We start from the raw sequence: 22,399 nt of genomic DNA, 5'->3' as shown, positions 1-22,399 counted from the left end.
ATTAAAGCTTCTGTAGAAAACTGAGTACTTTCCCATTTTTCACAAATAAAAACCAACACAGCAATATCTTGTTCATAATCTGTTTATTCTGTTAATCTGTTTTTTTTAATTAATTTCACAGAATGTTTTTAGGTTCCTTTTATGAAACCACTCATGTAGAATTGAACTGCCTATACCTATAATTTCAGACAGATGAGATGACATTTTGGGAAATATGCTTATTTGCGTTCTTGCCGAAAGTTAGATGAGGAGATCGATACGACACTCATGTCAGCAGCTGGTTACACTTAGTTTAGCTTAGCACAAACACAGGAAACAGAGGTTAACAGCTAGCCTGGCTAAAAACTAGCGGTTTCCCCGTTTCCTCTCTTTGTGCCAAGCGAACCAGTTGCTGCGGGTAGCTTCATATTTACTATCCAATTAATTTTGATAATAGAATTAAAACACCATACTTCTGACCAGAGCATGAGCATGCCAGAGCCCTGAAGGACTTGGGTATTTACTGTATCTGCAATCATGAGCAAACATTTGTGAGACATGACGCTCCCACCATTTGTGATTTGTGAAACGGGCCCCAAAAATGGTATCAAGTGGTATCGATCTTTGCGTCTAACTCACAGCCCAATTTAAAAACTCTAAAATATCCTTCCTATCAGGCCTGGAGCAGTTGTTTAGGCAACACTTGAGAATTTGAACAGTTGTCTCCCTATAAGCCAAAGAAGATGCCGACGCTGTGATGTCATCGAGCCACGCAGCCTGTGAAGCTCTGCTGGACTTTACAGACGCTCAGGATGTTTTGGTAAAAGAAGAGATACCTCAGTAGAGCTGTACATGAATCAATCACACATTTTTCTGTCTGTGTGGAACAATAATGAATATTCACAGTACAACTGTGCTTCAGTTCAGTGCGGTTCTTCTTTGACCTCAGAAGATGGAAGATTTGCAATAGATAGATACCTATAAAGACTATCCTAAGACATTGTAGGCAACAACATTTCAAGAAAGTTTAATTTGTTGATGAAAGCATTCATTGATTTTTTGTTTTTCCTTTAAACCCTGAGTTCTCACCACATGATAATTAAAAAGGTATGATGATGTGCAATTATGTGACAGAGAAACAACAAATGGTGACTCCCATCTACTCTAAATAAGAACAAACTGTGTACTAATATGTCCAACAGAACAATCATGGAACATGTTTTCACTCATTAACATTAAAAAATACATTTTATGGCTTGTTTCGTCTTGTCTAAAAAAAAAAAATTAAAAAATTAAAAAAGCTGAACGTCATAATCAGTGTAAAACTGTACATACACATGGAATGACACCTATTGTGCAATATCGACAGTGGCTTTCAAAAACAATACTTGATAATGATGTCCACCAGTAATATGCGCCGTACAGCATCCAGAGAAAAAAGACCAAGAAAAACTGAAGGCACTTTATAAAACAGCGAGACGTCCTGAGCCTCGCTCTCACTGTCATTAACATGCAGCCCTTATTTAAAAGCACTGACCTAGTCAAGTGAATCTACTGCAAACAGGCACTAATCATCGTGTTAAGAGGTGAGTGTTTTCATAGGCTATACATTGTACATATGCGTGGCTAGATGGCACTGTTCCCAAAAACACATCATGATTCACAGCTCAGCTGTCATTTCAAATATGCATACACACACACACACAATCACTCACACACACACTCGTACCTGAACCAACACCTAAACAGACCAGTAATTCTAAAATCCACTTGCTCAATCTCAATTTGTCACCAGGCAAAAAGAAATGAAGCACTACTCCTCGTTTTCCAGCACATAAAAGTTGTTCACCTTTGTTGACCACATGCTCGCTCGCCCACCACACACACACACGTTTAAGTTATACAGCAAGTGATCAAGCTGCTTTCTCAGGTTTCCTTTAGTGTCCGTTTCCTGTCTGGATCCTGAGCAACGGGACAGATGGGACGAGGATTTTGACCAACAGTGATTTTTAACCTCACTGCATCAGCACCTGAGGGGGAGGGGGGGGGTGTACTGAAGGCCTGTTCATGTCAACGCCACAACATGCATCGTCTTACTCAGAAAAGTCCCACCATGTGATCGATCTGCCTCATGTAGACACTCTTCAATGGCAGAGTGTAGCGCCGCTCCTCTGGGATACGGTTGCACTGTTAGAGAGAGAGGAGAAAGACAGAAAGTATATGATGGTGAAAAGTCACAAAATCATAACACATATTTTAAGATTTAAGACGATAAGATGTGATTTATTTGTTTTTAACGGGAGACTCTACAGGTGAATAGGGTAAAAATGTAACTAATAGATATCATGAAACTTCCCCAGTTCATTACAATTATTTTTTGTATTACAAGATTTCTGAAAATGTATGTTTAAATATGTAAATGAGGCATTATCTTATTAAATATGTGCTAATTTGCATACATTTTCAGAACAAAAATCTGAACACTGGATAAAGCCAGGATCAAAATTATTGTTTTATTTTGTTGACATTTTAGAGTCAAAGATTTTTACAGTTTTTTTGGTCATTCCATGAATCAGAAAATACTGTCAACAGCCATAAAAAAAAATCAATTTTCACCATGTTTTTAGGAATAAAATATTCTATAAATCAGGCTATGAATGATATATGAACAACCCCCTCAGTAGAAACCTTCAGAATATAGATAGGAATGAACCTGGAAAGTTTGGTGTATAAATGCTGCTGAAGTAGAGATTTCTGGCTCAGAGTGAGAAAACGGCCTTTAAAGATATGGATTGTAAAATTCCATACATTTTGAAGACACTACAGGTGAATAGGGTATAAAAATGTAACTGCTAGATATCACCATGAAACTTCCCCAGTTGAATACTTAAATGAAGGCAATTGTTTTTTGTATCACAAGTTTTATGAAATGTTATGATTAAATATGTAAATGAGGCATTATCTAAATGCTAACTTTTGGTGAATTTAAGTGAAATCTACAGATTCAAGCAGAACATTTTTAGTAAAATAAACACCTAAATGTGTATTTTCTTTCCAGTAGTGTGAAAGAATAATAGAGAGAAAGAATAAGCAAAATAGCCCAAAATCTAAAAATTGACCGGTGCATGAAAAACAATGTTTTTTCCTGGTGTGTCTCGCCTTAAATCACAATATAAGTTACATATGTGAACAGGTGAAAGGGGGGTGGGCGAGGATGAGAGCCTTACATTGCTGGTGTTGCTGGGCGGTGGCCGGTTGTTTGTCTCTTGTTCTGCCAGCACTACATCGTCACAAGGAAACAAGTCATTCCACTGTTTCTCCCTGAAGCGCTGGTCTATAGGCACGACGTGGCCCTCCGTAGTGAAGATGTACTTGTTATCGGATTTGTGAAGCGGGTTGTCCTCATCGAACAGCTGCAATGCAAGAGAGACATTTTTTGTTTACATGACAGTATAGAAAGATTTGAGCCAAACGTGGGCCTGCATTGTATTCCGAGGACGGCTGGGTGAAGCCAACAAAATCAAATAACATTTTTTATTTAGATTTTTTATTCCAGCTGTCAAATGTTGGGATTTGCTGCTTTTATCTGTTTTATATCATCACTGTAAATTAAATATCTCTGGGTTTGCAACTGCTGGTTCGAAGAAAAAAAAAAGCTATTTGAGGATGCTACCTTGAGCTCTGGGAAAAATCACTGTTTTCTAACAGTTAATCCATTGATTGAAAAACATATATATATATATATATATATATATTATCTATAAAAACATGTACATTTATTGCAGCAATAATCCAAAATATAAGAATATATAAATGAGGTTATAATGAATATTTTGCTCAGTCTAGTTGAAAAAGATTGTACTAGTTAACTGCACTCCGGTCTTTAAATCCAGGAAAAGATAACATTTTGTCTATTGCAATAGCTTCAATTGCAATTATCAAAACTTAACAACATATCTAGCATCATAATATGCTCTCAATTCATTCTGTTGTATCACCTAGCTCTATGTCTGGCAGGCTCAGGCTGTAACTTACCAGGTAAAGGTATTTGCATGTCTCACTGAGGAAGAAGCTCTCCATGCGATCCTCTTTGGATTTGTCCACGACATGGTGGAGAGTGGCGTACCCACATCTGCAAAACGACACAACTCAGCTCAGTTTAAAGTATCAAAGCATTGTAAAACTCTGAGAAAAGGGTATATATACATATATATATATATATATATTACATGTTCCATACTTGACTTTGGCATTTTTCTCAAGGCTCAGAAGAATATCCATTCCAACATGCAAATAGAAAGGATTTTTGGTTGCCTGTGGGAAACGGAGAAAAAAAATGAACTTGTGAGTTAAAGATAACAAAGCAGCACCACCAGTGCTGCTGTGTTGCAACAGGCCAGTACTGTTACCTGGTACAGCAGGTAGGTCGACTCCACCAGCTCTGGTCTTAAGGGGTAGAAGAGCACATCGGGAGCCTGCAGCTGCCAGTTGTATCTCTCTGGCAAAGCGCCGAAGCGCTTCCAGATGGCATAGTAGAAGGCGTGCAGGCAAATTGCATTATCTACATCCCCATTCAGCACCTAGTGCACAGAGTGGCAACACCTGGCTTTAGTTGAACACATGTTTTACACTCGTACATAAGACCTGTCGTAGCTGAAAGTGTGCAATCTAACCTGTAGCCCAGGAAAGAAGGCCTGAAGGGAGTCGATCCAGGTGTTCATTATTTCACCACTGAACATGTTCACATTAACATAAAGAGGCGGGTCACCCTCGCCTTCATTACACGACTCTCTCCTGGAAAAACACAGAGGCACAAGAGGGTTCACAAATATGTCATGCTACTTGAGCGTGTTTGCTTTTATTCCATCAACATCCAAATAATGTGTTTTTTGTATTCACATACAGAAGCAAACACAGTGCATTCTTCTGCTGTTTGTCACTGGCCAGCTAAACTAGGATAGTGAAGCTTGTGTCCCTTGCTCAATGGCTAGTTATCAGTGGTTGCTGAGGTGGAAAAAAAGTGTTGACATAACACTTCAGAATTCAGCTTTCCTCATCCTCCAGTAAGACAAACGATACTGGAAACCATCAGCAGTTTCATTTCCTCTTTTGTTTGTCCAATCTTGGATAGAGATTCATTTACATAACAGAGAGTTTCCCGTTTCAGGTGCACCCTCATGTGAAGCTCCAACACGTTCTCATCCCAACTTGTCACATACTGCTGCTTTGTCACGCCCCCTTGGCGTCACTTTAGGTTCAGGCAACAAAACCAGTTTAGGAAAAAAGTACATGGTTGGGCTTAAAACTACTACGTTTGTAAAGTGAAAATGAAACTGAACGTCGTGAACACTGGACATGAGCAAACAGCTGAATGTAATGCAAAAATGAACAGTGTTGTTGGACCCCTCCCGCCTGCCCTTAGTGTGTCTTTTCGCTCTTTAAACTACGTTACAACGGTCACTTTCTCTGAGCGTTTGCTGTTGCCACGAATGAGTTTACATTGTTGTTAATGGAAAGCCCAATGCAGTAAAGGGTGCCTTGTATGTTGGTATTTGACGCCCTGGGAATGAGAACGGGCCGGAAGTCACACCTACTGTCACCCAAGTGCACACAGTGTCACATTCCTTCAGTGTGGGACTCACCCTCTCCTCATGTGGTTCTGAATGCTCTCATAAGCAGCTTGGAACATCCTGTGGTCCTCTTTTTCACCAAAAAGGATGTACGATTTGAGCAGATACTCATAGAAGGAGTCCATACCAGCTCCCAGACCACTCTGCTTGCTGACCCACTGGCCTGTCTGGATATTAACTACATTCCCTAAAGAATCACAGATAGAAATCACAGGAAAAATGCTTTAAATTTACGATAATTGTAGGCATCATTTACATGTTGTAGACTTAACCATGCTGGGTAGAAGCTTAAATAAAAAAAAAAAACAAGAAAGCGGATAAGAAATAAAGAAAAAAAGGAGTCTTTTTATGTAACTACACAGCTGTACGTACCCAACAGACCGGTTTCGTTGCTCCTTAGGTTCCACAGAGCTCTGACGGCTCGTCGGGCGACCCACTCAAATGTGGAATCTCCAATTAAGCGGCTCAAAATCCCAAACTCCACCAGCAGGGAACCGGCTCCTGCAGTACACGTCTCGTTGATGCTATCAGGAGGAACGCCAGTCTTCAGGTTCACCTGCATTTTACATACAAAGCAATAAAGATGCTGAGTGACATTTCAATCTTTACAGTACGGTTTGTATGAGGTCACACGATAACTACTTTAGGTAATAGAGAGTACCTTGTGTGTATATTAGCAGGTATCGTGTGAAAATGTACCTCTACGTTTTAACAGTCTTACTCACCCTGGGGTAAGGAATGCCTGTGCTGGTGTTCTCAAAGGCCGGCAGTAAGCGGACGGCCAAGTCATGAGCCAAGTGAAGCAGCTCATTATCGTAGCCGTCAAAGCCGATCTTGCCAAATGGATGTTTCGGGTCTGTCAGCAGGATGTGAGATGAGATAAGGCTTCCCAGGATCCTTCAAAGAATAGAGAAATATTACACTGGAGTGGGGTGGACCTCATGGTAACCATCAGTCAATATGTCATGTTTTGGCAGGCATTATAAATTATTTATGAAATAATAGGTAGCTACAGAAGTTATCATATACTGATTCCAATCAAGATATCGTCTCTCATGATTACTGTGCATGTTTTGTTTTAATGATTTGAATCTACAGCAACTGTTTCTTCTTGTGTATGACTGTAAAAATAGCAGCAACCATGTACCTGATGTTGGCCTCAAACACTTGCACAGTTGAGTCCTTGTCAAAAGATACAGTGTCTATAACCAGCTTGACGGCTCTCTGGAACTCTGTCACATTGCCGAGCACCTGTAGAGAAACACCACGTTATGTAACCACGGTGTACTGTATCAACAAGCTCAGATGGTCACATGATAACTGCTGAATGGCTTCCTGGTAGTTTTTACTCAAGTTCTATTCCTATCATTATAGATGGAAACCATTGTAAAGATGATAATATATAATCTGAGCCATCCAGTTACAACTTCATAAAAGAGTCTAGTGCATGTTTATGTAGGGAAATGATTTTGGTGCCTTAGGACAAGGGGTTTTCAAAGTGGGGTCCATGAGGGGCTTTCAGGGGTCCCCAGAAAACAGAGGAATCATTTAATTTCACTATAATTCCATCCATAAGTAACACAATGACAGAATGTATGACTATTTTGGTCAAGGGTTTCATACACTTTCTGTGATAAAACATTTAAAAGTAAAATTACTAACAGATGGGGGAGAAATTCTTATCAAATGGGGGTCCGTGGTCTAATTTGTGTCAGTTTAGGGGCCCTTGACATGAAATAATTTGAGAACCACTTCCTTAGGAGACATCCTGGACTATCATTTATAGGGCTGACACAGTTACTTTCACCTACAGGCAGTTTAGAAACTCTGCTCCACCTGACTGCATGTCAGGGGAAGGTTTGTTTGTGGCAGAAAACACACAACTTACAATACAGGAAGTGCTAACCACTGTGCCACTGAATGTAGGACAAAACACTGCTTTTTACAAAACAGGTGATGGGGGAAAATACTCACATTTTATACCTCACACAATGGGTTAGGCTGCTTTCCAGTCTCATATTTAAATATCGCCAAATGCCAATACTAATCAGAGAGTAAAATATTACAATCAATCCTGCAAAGATCCTATTTTTGTAATTCTGTGTAACTTACCAGTAGGGTGTCTAAGGTGTCAATCAGTGTAAGGGAGTAGTTCCCCAAGACGTCGTTTATGTTGATGTTTGACCTGAAATGAAAGCAGTGAAACACACTCAGTGGTGTCGTTGCAAAAGACAGAGAAAGAATTAACAGATCACAAAACAGAGAGCATCTTTTAAATCCAACACCAAAGTGGAGTGTTTAGATATATCTTACAGGATGGACAGAACAGAAAAACACCACATCAAAAAAAATGTTAATTAGAATTTACATCCTCCCACTAGCGAGAGGGTTTCCTTCTTGAATTGTCTGACTGTGACATCAGGACTTGACTTGAGAAAACAATCACCAAAGCTGATCTGAAGACAACGGGTGGTTGTTCTCCCTCATTACATAGTTGTTCTTAGTACAGGCCACCTGCAACTAACAATTGTTTTCATTATCGATTCATCGGACGATTACTTTCTTTATTGATTGATTTATCATTTGGTCTATACAATAGTAAAAATGGTCACAAAATGTTGCTCAACCAACTGTCCAAAATCCAAATATAATCAATATCTTATTAAATGTGACATAGAAAAGCAGGAAACACTTACAACTCAGGAGCTGGAACTAGTGAATGTTTGGCATTTTTGGCATGTCAAATGTGCTTCTGTTGAAACATTAGCCTATTTAACATATCTAAACCTCAGTTGTCTTTTATTTTTGTCTATTACACACTCTGCCTGAATTAGTATCACTTTGTGGATAAAAGGTTGACCCTGAAAGTCTATGATAAGAGTGTAGGGAGTGAAGCTTTTGATTAGATGTTGCAGTTATTTACATCTTTCTGTTTCATTGTTCAACACAAGGGAATAACATGCAGTGTTTCAGTTATACTTTTAGACATTTTACTCCCCTGAGCGTAACATGAAAACTGTATTTGGGTATGCAAATACTTCTTATGCTTGCTTGAGTTCTTTCTCTTTTTTTGTCTTGGGCGTGATGTTTTTATTAACCAAGGTAATTGGATAATCAGTTAATCTTTCTAGAGCACTCTAGTCACTCTAGTAGAGCTGCAACGATGAATAGATTAGTTGTCAACTATTAAATTAATAGCCAACTATTTTGATAATCGATTAATCGGTTTGAGTACGTTTTTAAGAAAAAAAGTCTAAATTCTCTGATTCCAGCTTCTTAAATGTGAATACTTTCTGGTTTCTTTTCTCCTCTATGACAGTAAACTGAATATCTTTGAGATGTGGACAAAACCATACATTTTAAGACGTCATCCTGGGCTTTGAGAAACACCGATTGACATTTTTCACCAAAACTAATAAAATAATCGACAGATTAATCAAGTCAAGTCAATTTTATTTGTATAGCCCAATAGCAAAAATCAATTTTACTCAGGGGGCTTAACATTCTGTACGGGATACAACACCATCTGTCCTTTACAGTACGACTGTCTAATCAAAAATAATTGTTAGTCGCAGCCCTGATTCTAAATATTTTTTTAACAAAATGCCAAATATTTACTGGTTCCAGCTTGTCAAATTTGAATATTTGCTTACACTTTTGTAATAATAAATAATAATTATCTTTAGGTTTTGGACTGTTGGTTGTACCAAACAAGCAATTTGAAGATGTAACTTAGGACTCTGGGAAAGTGTTTCACTATTTCCTGGCATTTAATAGACCAAACAATGAACCGATTAAATATTCAGCAGATTAACTGATTAATTTTCTCTACCTTCATTAGTTTTCATATTTCCATATGAAGTCTAATAATCATAATTTCAAATGAATGAAGTGATGAAGCCATTAAACAGTCCCTTCATGTGACAGAAACCCCCTGCAGCCCCTTTAGTGATACCTGGATGCCAGTTTGGGACCACCTATACCAGAGGTCTGCAACCTATGGCTCCGGAGCCACATGTGGCTCTTTAGCTCCTCTCCAGTGGCTCCCTGTGGATTTTTAAAAATGGAAATGAATAACTGTTTTTTGTTTACATTTTCATTTTTATTTGTCATTGTTGTAGGTCTATGGTACGACAGTACCATAGAGTATTAGGGCCACAAAAAAATAAATCTGAGATTTCGAGAATAAAGTCATAGATTTATGAGAAAAAAGTCGGAGTATTATAAAGTAATAATTTTACATATTATTTTTTTTCTCGTAATATTCTGACTTTATTTTCGTAATATTACAACTTTTTTTCTCGTAAAGTTATGACTTTATTCTCGTAATGCTATGACTTTATTTTCGAAATATTACGACTTTTTTCTCGCAAAGTTATGACTTTATTCTCGTTTTCTTACAACTTTTTTTCTCGTAAAGTTATGACTTTTTTCTCGTAATATTACGACTTTATTCTGTAAATCTCAGATTGTTTTTCCCTCAATGTGGCCCTAATACTACGTAGTACATTTGCACTTTGGCCCTCACTGTATTAGACTTATAAACTAAATACTTAGACTATCAACTGTGTTACCTTCATCACAATGATCAGATGTTTTGCAGCTCCAGACAGATTTTTTTCTGTTCTTTTTTGTGCCTAAAATGGCTCTTTTGATGGTAAAGGTTGCTGACCCCTGCACTAACCTGTCCAATGCAAAGGTGTGTGAAACATGAGCTATTCATGACTGAGCAGCAGTGGGCAGCACTGAGAGAGCAGTATAGGATTACACTACAGGCTAATGTGATTACAAAGTACATGCAAATCTTACAGGCTACAGTCTGCAGAGGACAGTTAGGATGCAACTGTCCTGCAGCAGCATGGTGTACTGTCTGAAACCACCACCACTAACAACACAACTATTACAGGTTCTTTTAACATGGTCATGGAGCATATATACTGTATATTTGTATTGTGGGGGTATCGTTCCTATGCAGAGGGTAGTTTAGTTTTTTATTGACTACACTGAGATCGTTTTATATTTTAATAATGTATTTATTTATTGTGTTGTAGTTGAATGTGCTACTTATTTTGTACTGTAATTACCATGTCCCTTTTCTACCTTTTTTCTTTTCTTAAAGCTGACTGGGTGTAAATTGCTCAGAATCCCAATGTACTTATAGGTGCAAATGGCAAATAAAACTTTTGAATCTATTAACCCTCCTGTTGTCCTCGAGTCAATTTTGACCCGTTTTCAAACTTCATTATATCATAAATTGGGATTTCTTTGATCTAATTGCCCCAAAATAACATGGATGGTTCCCTACTATGGTCTTTGCAAAACAAAACAAAAAAAATACATTGACCACTACACTACGATTTTGGGGTATTCTATTCAAATTTATAGCATCTGTGACAGGTGTCATTATTTGCTGCCATTAAAAAAAAATTGAAATGGTTTCCAAAACAATGTTCTAATTAAACTTTGACATAAACCAGCCAGTGATAATCCATCAACATTATGTTCATCTGATAACTATAGTCAAAATAATTCATAATTTCTTCTTTTTTTACTCAAATGTTGTATAATTTCACAGAAATTATGTTTATTAACGTTAATTTCCCCCCCAAAAAAAATGTCTACAACTTGTGGTAATGATTAGGAATGAAGTTGGCCAAAAAGGTGTAACACAGAATTGGGTGATAATTTCTACTGTATGCTTTACAAACAGTCAAACCAGGCGGGAAGACAATAGGAGGGTTAATACACCTGTATGAAAGACATGAACCTGCTGCAGGTGCACAGGTGTAGTGATGACATCTCTGAATGACTCACGGGTTCAGCTTGTCTGGTCCTCTCCCTTCACAGGCGATGGGGTTCAGCTCGTCCTCAGGAAAGGCATATTTCATGTAATTATCATACCCGAAATAAAACATGTCTTTGGCCATGTCCTTCATCTTGGCTTTGAGTGCGTCCGGAAAGGAGCTGTACCTTCTCACGTACTCGTCCTTGTTGCCATCGAAGAAGCTCAGGTAGGACCTCTTGTGTGACTCCTCTCCTGCAGCCTTTGAACAGGTGCTCCTCTTCCTCTCCTCCTCTTCTTCATCATGTCTCTGGGTGTGGACTCGGTGAGACCAGGACTGTCCCCTCGGGTCTGTGCCCTTCTCGTCCCTGAAGATGAGGTCTAGTTTGTGCAGACTGAAGCTGAGAGGGAAGTTGAAGCCCCAGCAGCTGACGTTGGGTCCCAGTCCGAAAGCTAGCCACAGCACACAGCTGAGGGACAGCCTCAGCACCACCAGACCCACCACTATTGACCTCCATTGCATATTTGCTCGCTCTTAAAACGCATAGTTTAAGTCCACACACGTCCGACAGGTGAACGTGAATGGTAAACCCTCTTGTTAGTGAGGCTAAACTACAACAAGCAGCACAGAGAGACAGACGTGGTGATTCCGCCCCACACGCTTCCTGTCAACAGACCAGCCCCCCTCACACAATCCTGAGCTGTGATTGGGCGTTATATCGTGTCGTCATGCGGAAACACGAAGCGGGCTCGTCCTGTGATTGGCCGCCGAGCTGTCAATCTCTTGGTTGCGTTTCGTGGCAGTCTTGACGTGTCGTTAATTTAACTTCTGCTCCAATAGGAAACAGACACCAAGAGTGAGGCGTTCAGGGGCACACTGCTTTAAAATCAAACTTCCATATTACTGTTGGTATATAGTTTAATGTGTTTCATTCAGAGTTTCTTTCTTACATTCATTTCAGGTGGAATTTCATTCATTCATTCATTCATTCATTCATTCATTCATTCATTCATACATTCTGTATTCTTCACTTGTATCACCATATCTGAATTACTGTGTGGAAGTTGGGGTAACACTTATAAAAGCAACTTACAACCTTTATGCATACTACAAAAGAGAGCAATCAGGATAGAAAATAATGTGGGATATAGGGAACACATGAACACACTGTATTTAAAGTCACATGCATTGAAATTCATGGATTTGGTCAAATTTAAAACTGCAATAATTATGTTCAAAGCAAGACATAATTCATTTCTGGGCAATATTCACAAAATGTTTTGTGACAGGGAGGGGGGTTATAATTTAAGAGGAAAATTGAATTTTAAAAAGCATTGTGTTCGTACAACAAAGAAGAGTATGTGTATTTCAGTTTGTGGGGTGGATTTGTGGAATGGGTTTGGTGATGGGTTGAAGGGGAGCACAAATATAAATCAATTTAAAAAGCTATACAAAAAATATATTTTTGGGAGGTATATGGTTAAGGAAGAGTTGTGATAAGGGTTGTGATAAGGGTTGTGTTAAGGGTTGGTTTATATCTACTTTTTAACTCCGGATGGATGTGTGGGTTGTAAATAAACTTGGGATGCTGTTCATATATTTAATTTGGGAGGTAAATACATCTGGGATAGTTTATATATTATATTATAATATCATTCTATGATATGTGAGTTAAAAGAGGAGAAGTGAGAAAGGGGTAGGGAAATATAAGTTTACTTCTACCTACTCCTTTTTGGACACTATTACTCTTGTTTTGTTTGTTATTATTTTGTATTTGTTTTTATTTATTTTATGTTCGAAATAAAGTCTTTCATTCTTTCATTCATTCATTCTCACTGTGCAATATCATCATATCATTTTCCACTTGTGCAATTTTATTAATAGTCTGTTTATTGTCAATACTGTATATACTGCTCCCATTTTTTATACTTCCTTCTATTTAAATGGTTCATATTTTGTTACACTTTGTTTATCTTTTTTTTTTTACTGTGTTAGCTGATGCATCTTGTTTTTTGCACTATCCCCTTTGCTGCTGTACACTGCAAATTTCCCCACTGCGGGACTAATAAAGGAATACCTGATCTTATATTATCTTATATGAAAGCCCTTAAAGTCATGAAAAACAAAATGCATTGAAACTTCTTAGTATAATAGAAGAATATGAATTACAGGTACAGCCCTATAGCCCTTGATTTAATTTGTTATTATTTTCATGTATAATTTTAGATATTTGATCTGTTCATGTTCTGTATGCACCTTGTCCTTTTACTCGAATGCAATGATCTATGAGCCATGTTGTTGTAAATCTGAATTTGTTCAATGAAACAAACAAAAAATCAAAAAAACTGTTGGTATATAGTTAGGAGTCAAAGTTATAAAGCCTGCCCTAGTACGTGAAGGCGCCTTGAATACTGTCTGTTTTGTGTTCTTAATTGATTTCCAATAATAAATATATACATGCATTTGCATAAAGCAGCATATTTGTCCACTCCCATGTTGACAAGAGTATTAAATACTTCACAAATCTCCCTTTAAGGTACATTTTGAACAGATAATATTATAATTATAAATATAAATATAATTATATTGTGATTAAAGCTGAAGTAGGCGAGATTGGAGCAAATATGATTAAAAAATGTATATTTATAAAACGGTCGCTATATCGTGACAGTAGCACATGAAACAGGTAATCTGAAAAAAATAATGTGCCTCTGTCGCCGGTTCTGCTAATGGCCTCTACAACATTTCTCAGACCGGAGGAAAACAAGCAGTAAGAGCTGATTTGAGGTCTGCTATCCATCTGCTGTCTATGAGAGACGGCTGTCAATCCCTCGCAAACTCCGACCAAACGGTCAAACTAGGCAGCGCTGATCAAATATGAATCAATATTATGTTACGTTAATGACTATTTCTCTCCTCAAATGTTTTCAGAATCATCTTGTAGTGCACTGTTTAGCTATAAAATGAGAAAGTTTGTGACCTAGCCGCCATGTTGAGATCAGGTTGAGATGGCTTGAAGGAACGCCAAGTACCGGTCACATTCTCTCTGAAATGACCTGTGATTGATCAAAGTCTCCCGTCACGGGCTAGATTTCTTAAAGCCTGAAAACAGAGCCATGAGGAGGAGCAGAAGTCTAGTTTTCTCTCAGAACACTTCAATTACAATATGCTGAAAGATTATTATGGAATTTTTGCCCAATGATGCCAAAAATATATACTGCCTACTGCCACTTTAATCGTGATTAAATCTTTTAGTCGATTGACAGCCCTAACGTATATACATACATACATACATACAGGCATGTACGCACATACATACTATTGACTATACATACGCATACATATGTATGGAATGAGCTCTCAGGGCCACCATATAATCCTCTACATAGCTCCAACCAACTTCAACCTGAGCAGTGGTGCAAATTTTTACATAGTGGTGTAGCTACTAGTTGTATTTGAATATTTTTTCCAACACTGACTCTGTAAAACTGACCTCAGAGACCAGTTCAATTAAAAAAAATGTATATATATATTCTCATAATGATTGCATCAAAATAGAATTAGTGCACTAAAAAGTCTCCATACATCCATAGTGATGTAGTTCAAAAGTTGGTGTACAAATAACAGGACAATGTCTAAATTAAAAAGCATGCCTTTTTATTTTTTGAATATATTGAAGTGGTGTTTTTTTACTCTTCCCAGGTAGGCACACCTTGCACGCTGCTTTGCTTCAGAGGTGAGACATTGCACAAGGCACTTTGATTTCTGCCACTCTCTCAGCTTCGAGGCAGCACAAACGACATCATTCCACCGAGGCTACTTACAAATAAGAGGCCAATATGAACCACACAACTCCGTACAGCTTTACTTTTAGTACATTCAGACTTTAAATAGAATCATATATTCATACACGCACATCTCACATCGGTAAAAATCATACTAGCTTGATATTTGTACAGACCTGCGTCAATTGACTTACTTAAATGCACAGTTTCTCTAAAACAATAGACGTGTCCTCGAAAGAAGAAAACCTGATCAAGCGAAGGGTGACAGTCATCAAAAACAATCACAGAGTACAGCTCGACAGAAATGGAAACACCTGCATGTCCACATCAGCAATCTCCTGGCATCATATCTGACCGTGTGAAGAACACTTACACCTGTTTGACAGAATCAACCCTCCTGCAAGAGGGTGATGTTGTATACCCAATTAGCGTTATAAACCACTGGGTATGATCAACCGGGTAATGCCTAAATGGTGAAGGGTAGATCTGAACTTAGGTTCCAACTCCAAGTTAAAGTACAGCTTTACAGGACGAATAATGCCAATAACAGACCTTAAATTTGGTACCAGAATCACATCTTTAGCAGTGCACTCTCAGGGTTTGTGAAGGAACCACAAGGTGAAAAGGGGAAATGTACGTGTGTCACAAGCAGAACAGAGCAGCATGTGAGTTGAAGTGAGTTGGGATGGGGGGGGGGGAGAAGATATTAACATGGCAAACACAGCTGGAAAACAACTTCTGCATTTTCAGCTCCTCCTGGATTTTGAGTGCTGGATGAGCCACTGAAGTGTGATGTCTGGAATCAGAGAAACATGCCGGGTCAGTCTGCGAATCGGTTTATGATTCAGGCATACAATTTTGGTACAGATTTAGCTACACAGAACCCCATTAAAATAGTATTATAATTATATCTAGTGCTCGCCATAATGATTCTCCGGTCAGTGTATGTTTTGGTCATTTGATTTTCCTTTCACAAAAGGATTATAAAATACAAAAAAATGTGTGGTTATTTGATTTTCATTTTAAAATACAAAAATTAAAATACAAGGCGTTTTTCTTTAATAGGGTCAAAAAGGGATGAACCAAAGCTAAAAAAAACGGGTTGATTTTCATTTTCTATTTCTAAAAAGAATAAATAAAATCACTTAAAAAAAAGAACGGTGCTGCTGTGTAACTGAAAGTGATGGACATGGATCAGTACGTAGTTTTCCGAAAACTGTACTGACCCATGTCCATCACCTTCAGTTACACAGCAGCACCGTACTCTTTTTCTCTCATACATAGCACCGTCCTCATACGCGCTCTTGAGCAACTTTCGGTCACAGAATATGAAAAAAACTGGCATTTTTTCATTTCTGTCTTCTAGTGATTTTATTTTTTGTACTGCTATTTGTAGGTTTCTTGTAATGCACTAATTGTTTTCATTTTTCCCACTTGTATCGCACTTTAACTTAAAAAGTAATAAAAAAAAAAAGAAAAAAGAAATTAAAAATGAAAATCAACCCGTTTCTTAAGGTTAGTTCATCCCTTTTTTGACCCTGATAAAGAAAAACTCCTTTTATTTTAATTTTTGTATTTTAAAATGAAAATCAAACAACCACAAATTTTTTGTATTTTAATATCCTTTTGTGGAAGGAAAATCAAATGACCAAAATATACACTGACCGTCCCCTCACACTTATTTTGCAAGTGAACACAAAGGTGTAGGTTTACAATGAAACCAGATGTTCTTAAACAAACCAAAGTAAAAAAAACAACAACAACTAATTAATCAATTAATTTAAAAATAATTAAATAACTAAATAAATGCAGTGTAAATTCCTACATTATTAATGTACTAACCAACCCTTAGAGTCATTATCTGCAACTCACCGATGTTGTCTTTCTCTTTGCAGGAAATGGAGTAGCAGCAGATCTCTCTGTCCTGAATAGCTGCCAGATTCCTTTGAAGGGCAAAAAAGTGCATGAACAAACAAATAAATATGAGTAAGTATGCATTCAGGTTGATCATCAATCTCACTCATCTGCAGTTTATGGTGCACTGACAGTGCATGAACACAACTCTCAGCTCATGCTTCTAACCTGACAGCAGAGGGAGCCAGCTCCTGACAGTAAACTACTAAAAATTAAAATAATTAAAGAGAAAATAGTCCGGATTTTTTTTAACCTGTTATTAGCATAAAGGTGGTTCAACTGATGTGGGACTAAAAAAAAAAAACAGATATAAGTATATACATATAGACCAGACATAGTTTAAAATAATATTTTAATATTAAATCCCAAATTAATGAATAAATAAATGGGGCCATTTTCATGACATAAAGAGTCTGCAATGCACTGCTGTACAGAAAAAAAAAGACAGAACTGAGCATTCAGCTGTAATCTAATTAAATACATTTCATACTTACATTTTTTCAATGAGCTGCTTCTCATCTAGAGCACTGGGGAGATCCCTTTTGTTACCGAGTACCAAAACCTAAAAAACAAACACATTACAATTGAAATCGGCAACGGCAGCACAAAATCGATGACAGAACCCACACACCGATTTGCATGTCTGACACTTACAGGAATTCCTTGCAACTGAGGTTTGTCTAATAAATTATGAAGCTCATTTCTCGATGCCTCCACCTTTTCTCGATCTGCTGCGTCAACCATGTACCTGAAAATGAGCAACACCAAAACTACTAGTTAGACGTGTTATACATACATTTACAGTGCGTCCAGTTTCCTCTCATTCGTTCGTCAGACAAACTTAAGAAATCGAAACTCGATCGCTACTCACACGATTGAATTAACTCCCCGACAGTACCGCTCCCACATGCTCCTGAACCTCGGCTGCCCTCCTATATCCCAGATCTACAGAATAAAGGGCACATCATCGTCATGGGATATTCCTCCTTGTGAAACCAGTGTGCTGGTTTCATGTCATTAATTACAGTTACACTGTGATAAAAGCAGAGGGCTTAAAATACCTTGATGGTGACGTTTCCTTTGGTGACCTTCCTCATGTTGAACCCGACTGTAGGGATCATGTCTTCGCTGAAATGCCCAGACTGAAAGGAAATACATACGTAGAAGTCATTTCTTATAAAACTGTATGAATTTTGATGGTTGAAATGGTTTAAAGCATGTGTGTGGGTGGGATAGGCATATACTGTATGCATATGTACACAATTAATAAACTAGTCACACTATATTGAGACTGCATATAGCCACTTCAAACATTTCAAAATAGCCATACTACATAATAGGGTATGTGTCCGGCCCAGTAAGAGGACAGAACAAAGTGAAACAGTGAAATTGATCACTCAACTGTATCATGCATCCATATCAAAGTATAAAGGAGGTTCCCAACAAGGAAACAGTAGGAGTCATATGTGCAGCTCTGTGGAATCATTTGATCAAATGTAATATAATTATGACATGCCTCATGGGATCTCTTGTACTTTTTACAGGTTTACATACTTTTAGTAGCTTGGATTGAAGTGTAATAAGCTCACTATATTGTATTTAAGATTTAAAAATTGAGTATAAAAAAGAAAAATGTTGCAGACTCTAAAAATGTAGTTTATGTGTATACATACTTTTGATGAATTTAAAACATTAATGAAAGACCTAGAAGCAGAGTCAATCGGGAGATGTGTGTGTTTCTGATTATTCTCACTTTAACGTTTTGCTTCAAACACTTGATTTTAATGTGTTTTGTATGATATTATGCTATGTATTTATTTGGCATTTGTTTTATGTTGTGGCGTCTGAAAACTTTAATGTGTGTTTAAATGCTGCTGTCTTGGGCCAGGTCTCTCTTGCAAAAGAGATTCTTAATCTCAATGAGTACTACCTGCTTAAATAAAGGTTAAATAAAAATATATATATATATGTATGTCCAAACCTGTGAAAAGGCAGCGGCTGGTATCTCAACTAAATGTTCGCTTAAAACTAAAAAAAACACACACTGAATAAATGATTTGACACCAAAATGACAAACAAGCCAAACACTATATCTCCACATGTTCTGGCTTTTGTGAGTGCTTATTACTGCAAACTGAAGTGGGAAGGAAAAAAAAAATCTACTTTCAACACACTCAATCTGTGGCATTCCCCTTTAACATAAAAAACTCACAAGCTGCGTCTATTCCTACTCCCTGCGCTCCTCTGTAAACCCGCACTGTCTGCTGAATGCACATTTCACAGCACATGACTTGCCGGAGTCACCTGATGAAGCTAAGTGGAAATGGGTGCAGCGGTCTTATGACTGAGGAAGGAGGAACCACCCACGCAACCATTCACTCCCTCTTCTGTGTGCTGGCGGAGCATGTTTTTCATCTCTTCAGTGTTTTTGAAGGAAGATTTAGGTTATGTTCCAACCCAAAAAAAACAACTTCCTCCTCAGACACCAGGCCTGGTATCTGATGCCCACAGCACACTGAGATCCAATTTGACAAACTGTGAACTTTTCTGTCACGACATTGTCTTATCTTGAATATGAATGCACAATGACATATGCACTAGTGGTTTGCTTACATCAACACTGGTAGTATGAGAGCTCCTGCCTGGTAAAGGTTACACCAGTTTCTTGTGCTATTGAGATTTTCATCGTAACTCTGTGTTTCTTTAACAATAATGTTCATTTTCATTTAATATACCAGTTGTTTTCTTGATTAGTTGATTAGCGGTTTGTTCTTTTAAATGTCTAAAAATTGTGAAAAATGCCTGGCATTTTCCTAAAGCCCAAGGTGACCAAAACATAAATATATTCAGTTTATAAAGATATGAAACACAGAAAAGCAGAAAATCCCTCACAAAGGAGAAGCTGATCAACTAACTGATTACTTGTTTCAGCTCCAGTGGAGATATGTATCAAATTAAACCAAAACTTGAAATCCTGTTGAAAAAGCTTTTCTTTTTTCTTTTTTTTTAACTTGTGAAAATTAAAATAACTTGACCAAACAGAGCAGACTGCCATAGTCTCACGAGAAATTTGATTGGTCACCAGAGAGAGAGAGAGCTGAAAAGAAAAAGCATGAGTGCAAAATGTCATGAGAGCCATCACAACCTCCAAACAAAGCCATGAAACCGTGAAAACGTTTCACAATATGCTGCAACAACAAAAAAAAAAAGTTGCCCTCTTGTGATTAGCCAATGAAAAATTGCTCCACCACTAACCGCCAGTTTTGAGAAATCCCTGCAAAGTTGCACAAAGTTTTGCACAAGACAAATGTCTCTCCAGCCTCAGTCACAGCAGGTCACAGCAACACAGATACAATCTGTGCGTGTCACTTTATCACAATGTGCATCATCTAAAGCTGCAGTATGAGTCATGTCCGATGGTTACAACAGAAAGCATCATCAACTGCTTGTTATATGCTACATTTAACTTGTTTATGCCACCAATAATAACTAATGCACAGGTATTTATGTAAATGTGCAAGTTTTAAAAACACCTGACCCTGTCCTGTACTCATTGTCAGTGAGCCAGCTGCAGTTTTAACCTCTTTCTACCAGGTTTCCTAAAATCTTTGGAGGTCAGATTCAACTTGCAGGACACCTGTAACTTTTGTACAGGTGTCCTGCAACAACACACAGTCTTGTATGAGTCATGTCAGATGGTTACAACAGAAAGCATCATCATCTGCTTGTTGTATGCTACATTTAACTTGTTTATGCCACCAATAATAACTAATGCACAGGTATTTATGTAGATGTGCAAGTTTAAAAGGACCTTGTACTCATTGCCAGTGAGCCAGCTGCAGTTTTACCTCTTTATAACCAGGCTCCTAAAATCTTGGAGGTCAGTTTCAACTTGCAGGACACCTGTAACTTGTTGTACAGGTGTCCTGCAACAACAGTCTTGTAATGTTAAACTGTTTATGTGTTGTTGCAACATGTTTTTTAAGTTTACTTCAGTGTAACTCAGTGTAAAATGATCCCACAGTTTGGTAGAAATACTATTTAAGGCAAATATGTGTATGCTGTGTTTGAGTTGAGCATGCTAACACAATCACAACACAGCAACTAGCTTCACTAAGGAGCCCAGACTAGTGAGCTCAGCTGACTTGTTGACACCCGTCCAACATCCTGACTCAGTCTCAGCTTGTTTTTTATGAATGCTGATGTGAAAACAGAGTCACCTTATTTAGTTTGTTAACCCTTCAACCCAGACATTGTAGCACAGCCACAGTTAGCCTAACCTTTATCCCATTATTAGCTCTAATAGTATTAGCTCCTAGCCCCTTAGCAAGCTGGCTAGCAGCTGGAGACTCACAGCGATCACGTTTACAAATGTGGTCTTCCCAGAGTACTGCAGGCCGACCAGCGTCAGCTCCATCTCCTCCTTCCAGAACAGAGACTTGAACCAGTCCAGCAGCCGGTTCACTAGAGCCAGCATCTTGAGGTCCTGTGTGTGGCTGGGTCTGTGTTTCTACCTCCCTGTCTGTCTGTCTGTCAGATGTGGCGTTTTTCCAGCGAGGAAGGGAAGTGGGACTGCAGGCAGCTGTCATATGACCAGACTGACAAAACACGAGCTCAGCAGCGCCCCCAGCGGCCACATGCTGGAACTACACCCAGACCAGTATCACACACTCCACCTACACCAGGGGTCAGCAACCTTTACTGTCTAAAGAGACATTTTAGGCAACAAAAAAAAGATAAAAATCTGTCTGGAGCCGCAAAACATTTGAGCATTGTGATGAAGGTAACACAGTTTATAGTATATTAGTCTAATGCAGTGAGGGCCCAAATGCAAATGTACTACGGAGTATTAGGGCCACATTGAGGGAAAAAACATCTTAGATTTACAGAATAAAGTCATAACTTTACGAGAAAAAGAGTTGTAAAAAAACGAGAATAAAGTCATAACTTTACAAGAAAAAAAGTTGTGATATTACGAGAATAAAGTCATAACTTTACGAGAATAAGAGTTGTAAAAAAACGAGAATAAAGTCATAACTTTACAAGAAAAAAAGTCGTAATATTACGAGAATAAAGTCATAACTTTACAAGAAAAAAAGTCGTAATATTACGAGAATAAAGTCATAACTTTACGAGAAAAAGAGTTGTAAAAAAACGAGAATAAAGTCATAACTTTACAAGAAAAAAAGTCGTGATATTACGAGAATAAAGTCATAACTTTGCGAGAAAAAAGTTGTAATATTACGAAAATAAAGTCCTAAAATTACGAGAAAAAAAGTCGGAATATTACGAGAATAAAGTCATAACT

General features: G+C 37.9%; 2 protein-coding genes across 2 annotated transcripts; both read right to left on the bottom strand.

The window, feature by feature from the left end:
• Nucleotides 1-66: 66 nt before the first annotated feature.
• On the bottom strand, nucleotides 67-12,085 carry edem1 (ER degradation enhancer, mannosidase alpha-like 1). The gene is made up of 12 exons (XM_074645228.1): nucleotides 11,424-12,085; nucleotides 7,722-7,794; nucleotides 6,757-6,860; nucleotides 6,335-6,506; nucleotides 5,982-6,165; nucleotides 5,622-5,796; nucleotides 4,653-4,773; nucleotides 4,389-4,559; nucleotides 4,220-4,293; nucleotides 4,015-4,111; nucleotides 3,207-3,392; nucleotides 67-2,166 (listed from the first exon to the last, which is right to left on the bottom strand). The coding sequence occupies exons 1-12, from the start codon at nucleotides 11,912-11,914 to the stop codon at nucleotides 2,077-2,079; spliced, it is 1,938 nt and encodes a 645-aa protein (XP_074501329.1). The 5' UTR covers nucleotides 11,915-12,085; the 3' UTR covers nucleotides 67-2,076.
• A 2,943-nt stretch (nucleotides 12,086-15,028) lies between these two features.
• On the bottom strand, nucleotides 15,029-21,686 carry arl8ba (ADP-ribosylation factor-like 8Ba). Its single transcript, XM_074645196.1, has 7 exons — nucleotides 21,446-21,686; nucleotides 18,153-18,233; nucleotides 17,963-18,036; nucleotides 17,746-17,839; nucleotides 17,586-17,653; nucleotides 17,050-17,120; nucleotides 15,029-15,973 (listed from the first exon to the last, which is right to left on the bottom strand). The coding sequence occupies exons 1-7, from the start codon at nucleotides 21,566-21,568 to the stop codon at nucleotides 15,924-15,926; spliced, it is 561 nt and encodes a 186-aa protein (XP_074501297.1). The 5' UTR covers nucleotides 21,569-21,686; the 3' UTR covers nucleotides 15,029-15,923.
• Between the last annotated feature and the right edge of the window lie 713 nt (nucleotides 21,687-22,399).

Source organism: Sebastes fasciatus, chromosome 1 (genome assembly GCF_043250625.1).
Source record: "Sebastes fasciatus isolate fSebFas1 chromosome 1, fSebFas1.pri, whole genome shotgun sequence".
Lineage (NCBI taxonomy): Eukaryota > Metazoa > Chordata > Actinopteri > Perciformes > Sebastidae > Sebastes > Sebastes fasciatus.
The sequence above is the reverse complement of the archived record's forward strand: the minus strand, read 5'-3'. Positions and strand labels throughout refer to the sequence as shown.

Coding starts and splice junctions, on each gene's coding strand:
- edem1 (XM_074645228.1), bottom strand. CDS start 11,914: ATGCAATGGAGGTCAATAGTGGTGGGTCTGGTGGTGCTGAGGCTGTCC. Junction 5,797..5,981: donor CAACGAAACCGGTCTGTTGG/GTACGTACAGCT, acceptor GTGATTCTTTAG/GGAATGTAGTTAATATCCAG. Junction 4,294..4,388: donor CGACCTACCTGCTGTACCAG/GTAACAGTACTG, acceptor CGTTTCCCACAG/GCAACCAAAAATCCTTTCTA.
- arl8ba (XM_074645196.1), bottom strand. CDS start 21,568: ATGCTGGCTCTAGTGAACCGGCTGCTGGACTGGTTCAAGTCTCTGTTC. Junction 17,654..17,745: donor CTCAGTTGCAAGGAATTCCT/GTAAGTGTCAGA, acceptor TTTGTTTTTTAG/GTTTTGGTACTCGGTAACAA. Junction 15,974..17,049: donor CAAAGAGAAAGACAACATCG/GTGAGTTGCAGA, acceptor CTCTGATTCCAG/ACATCACACTTCAGTGGCTC.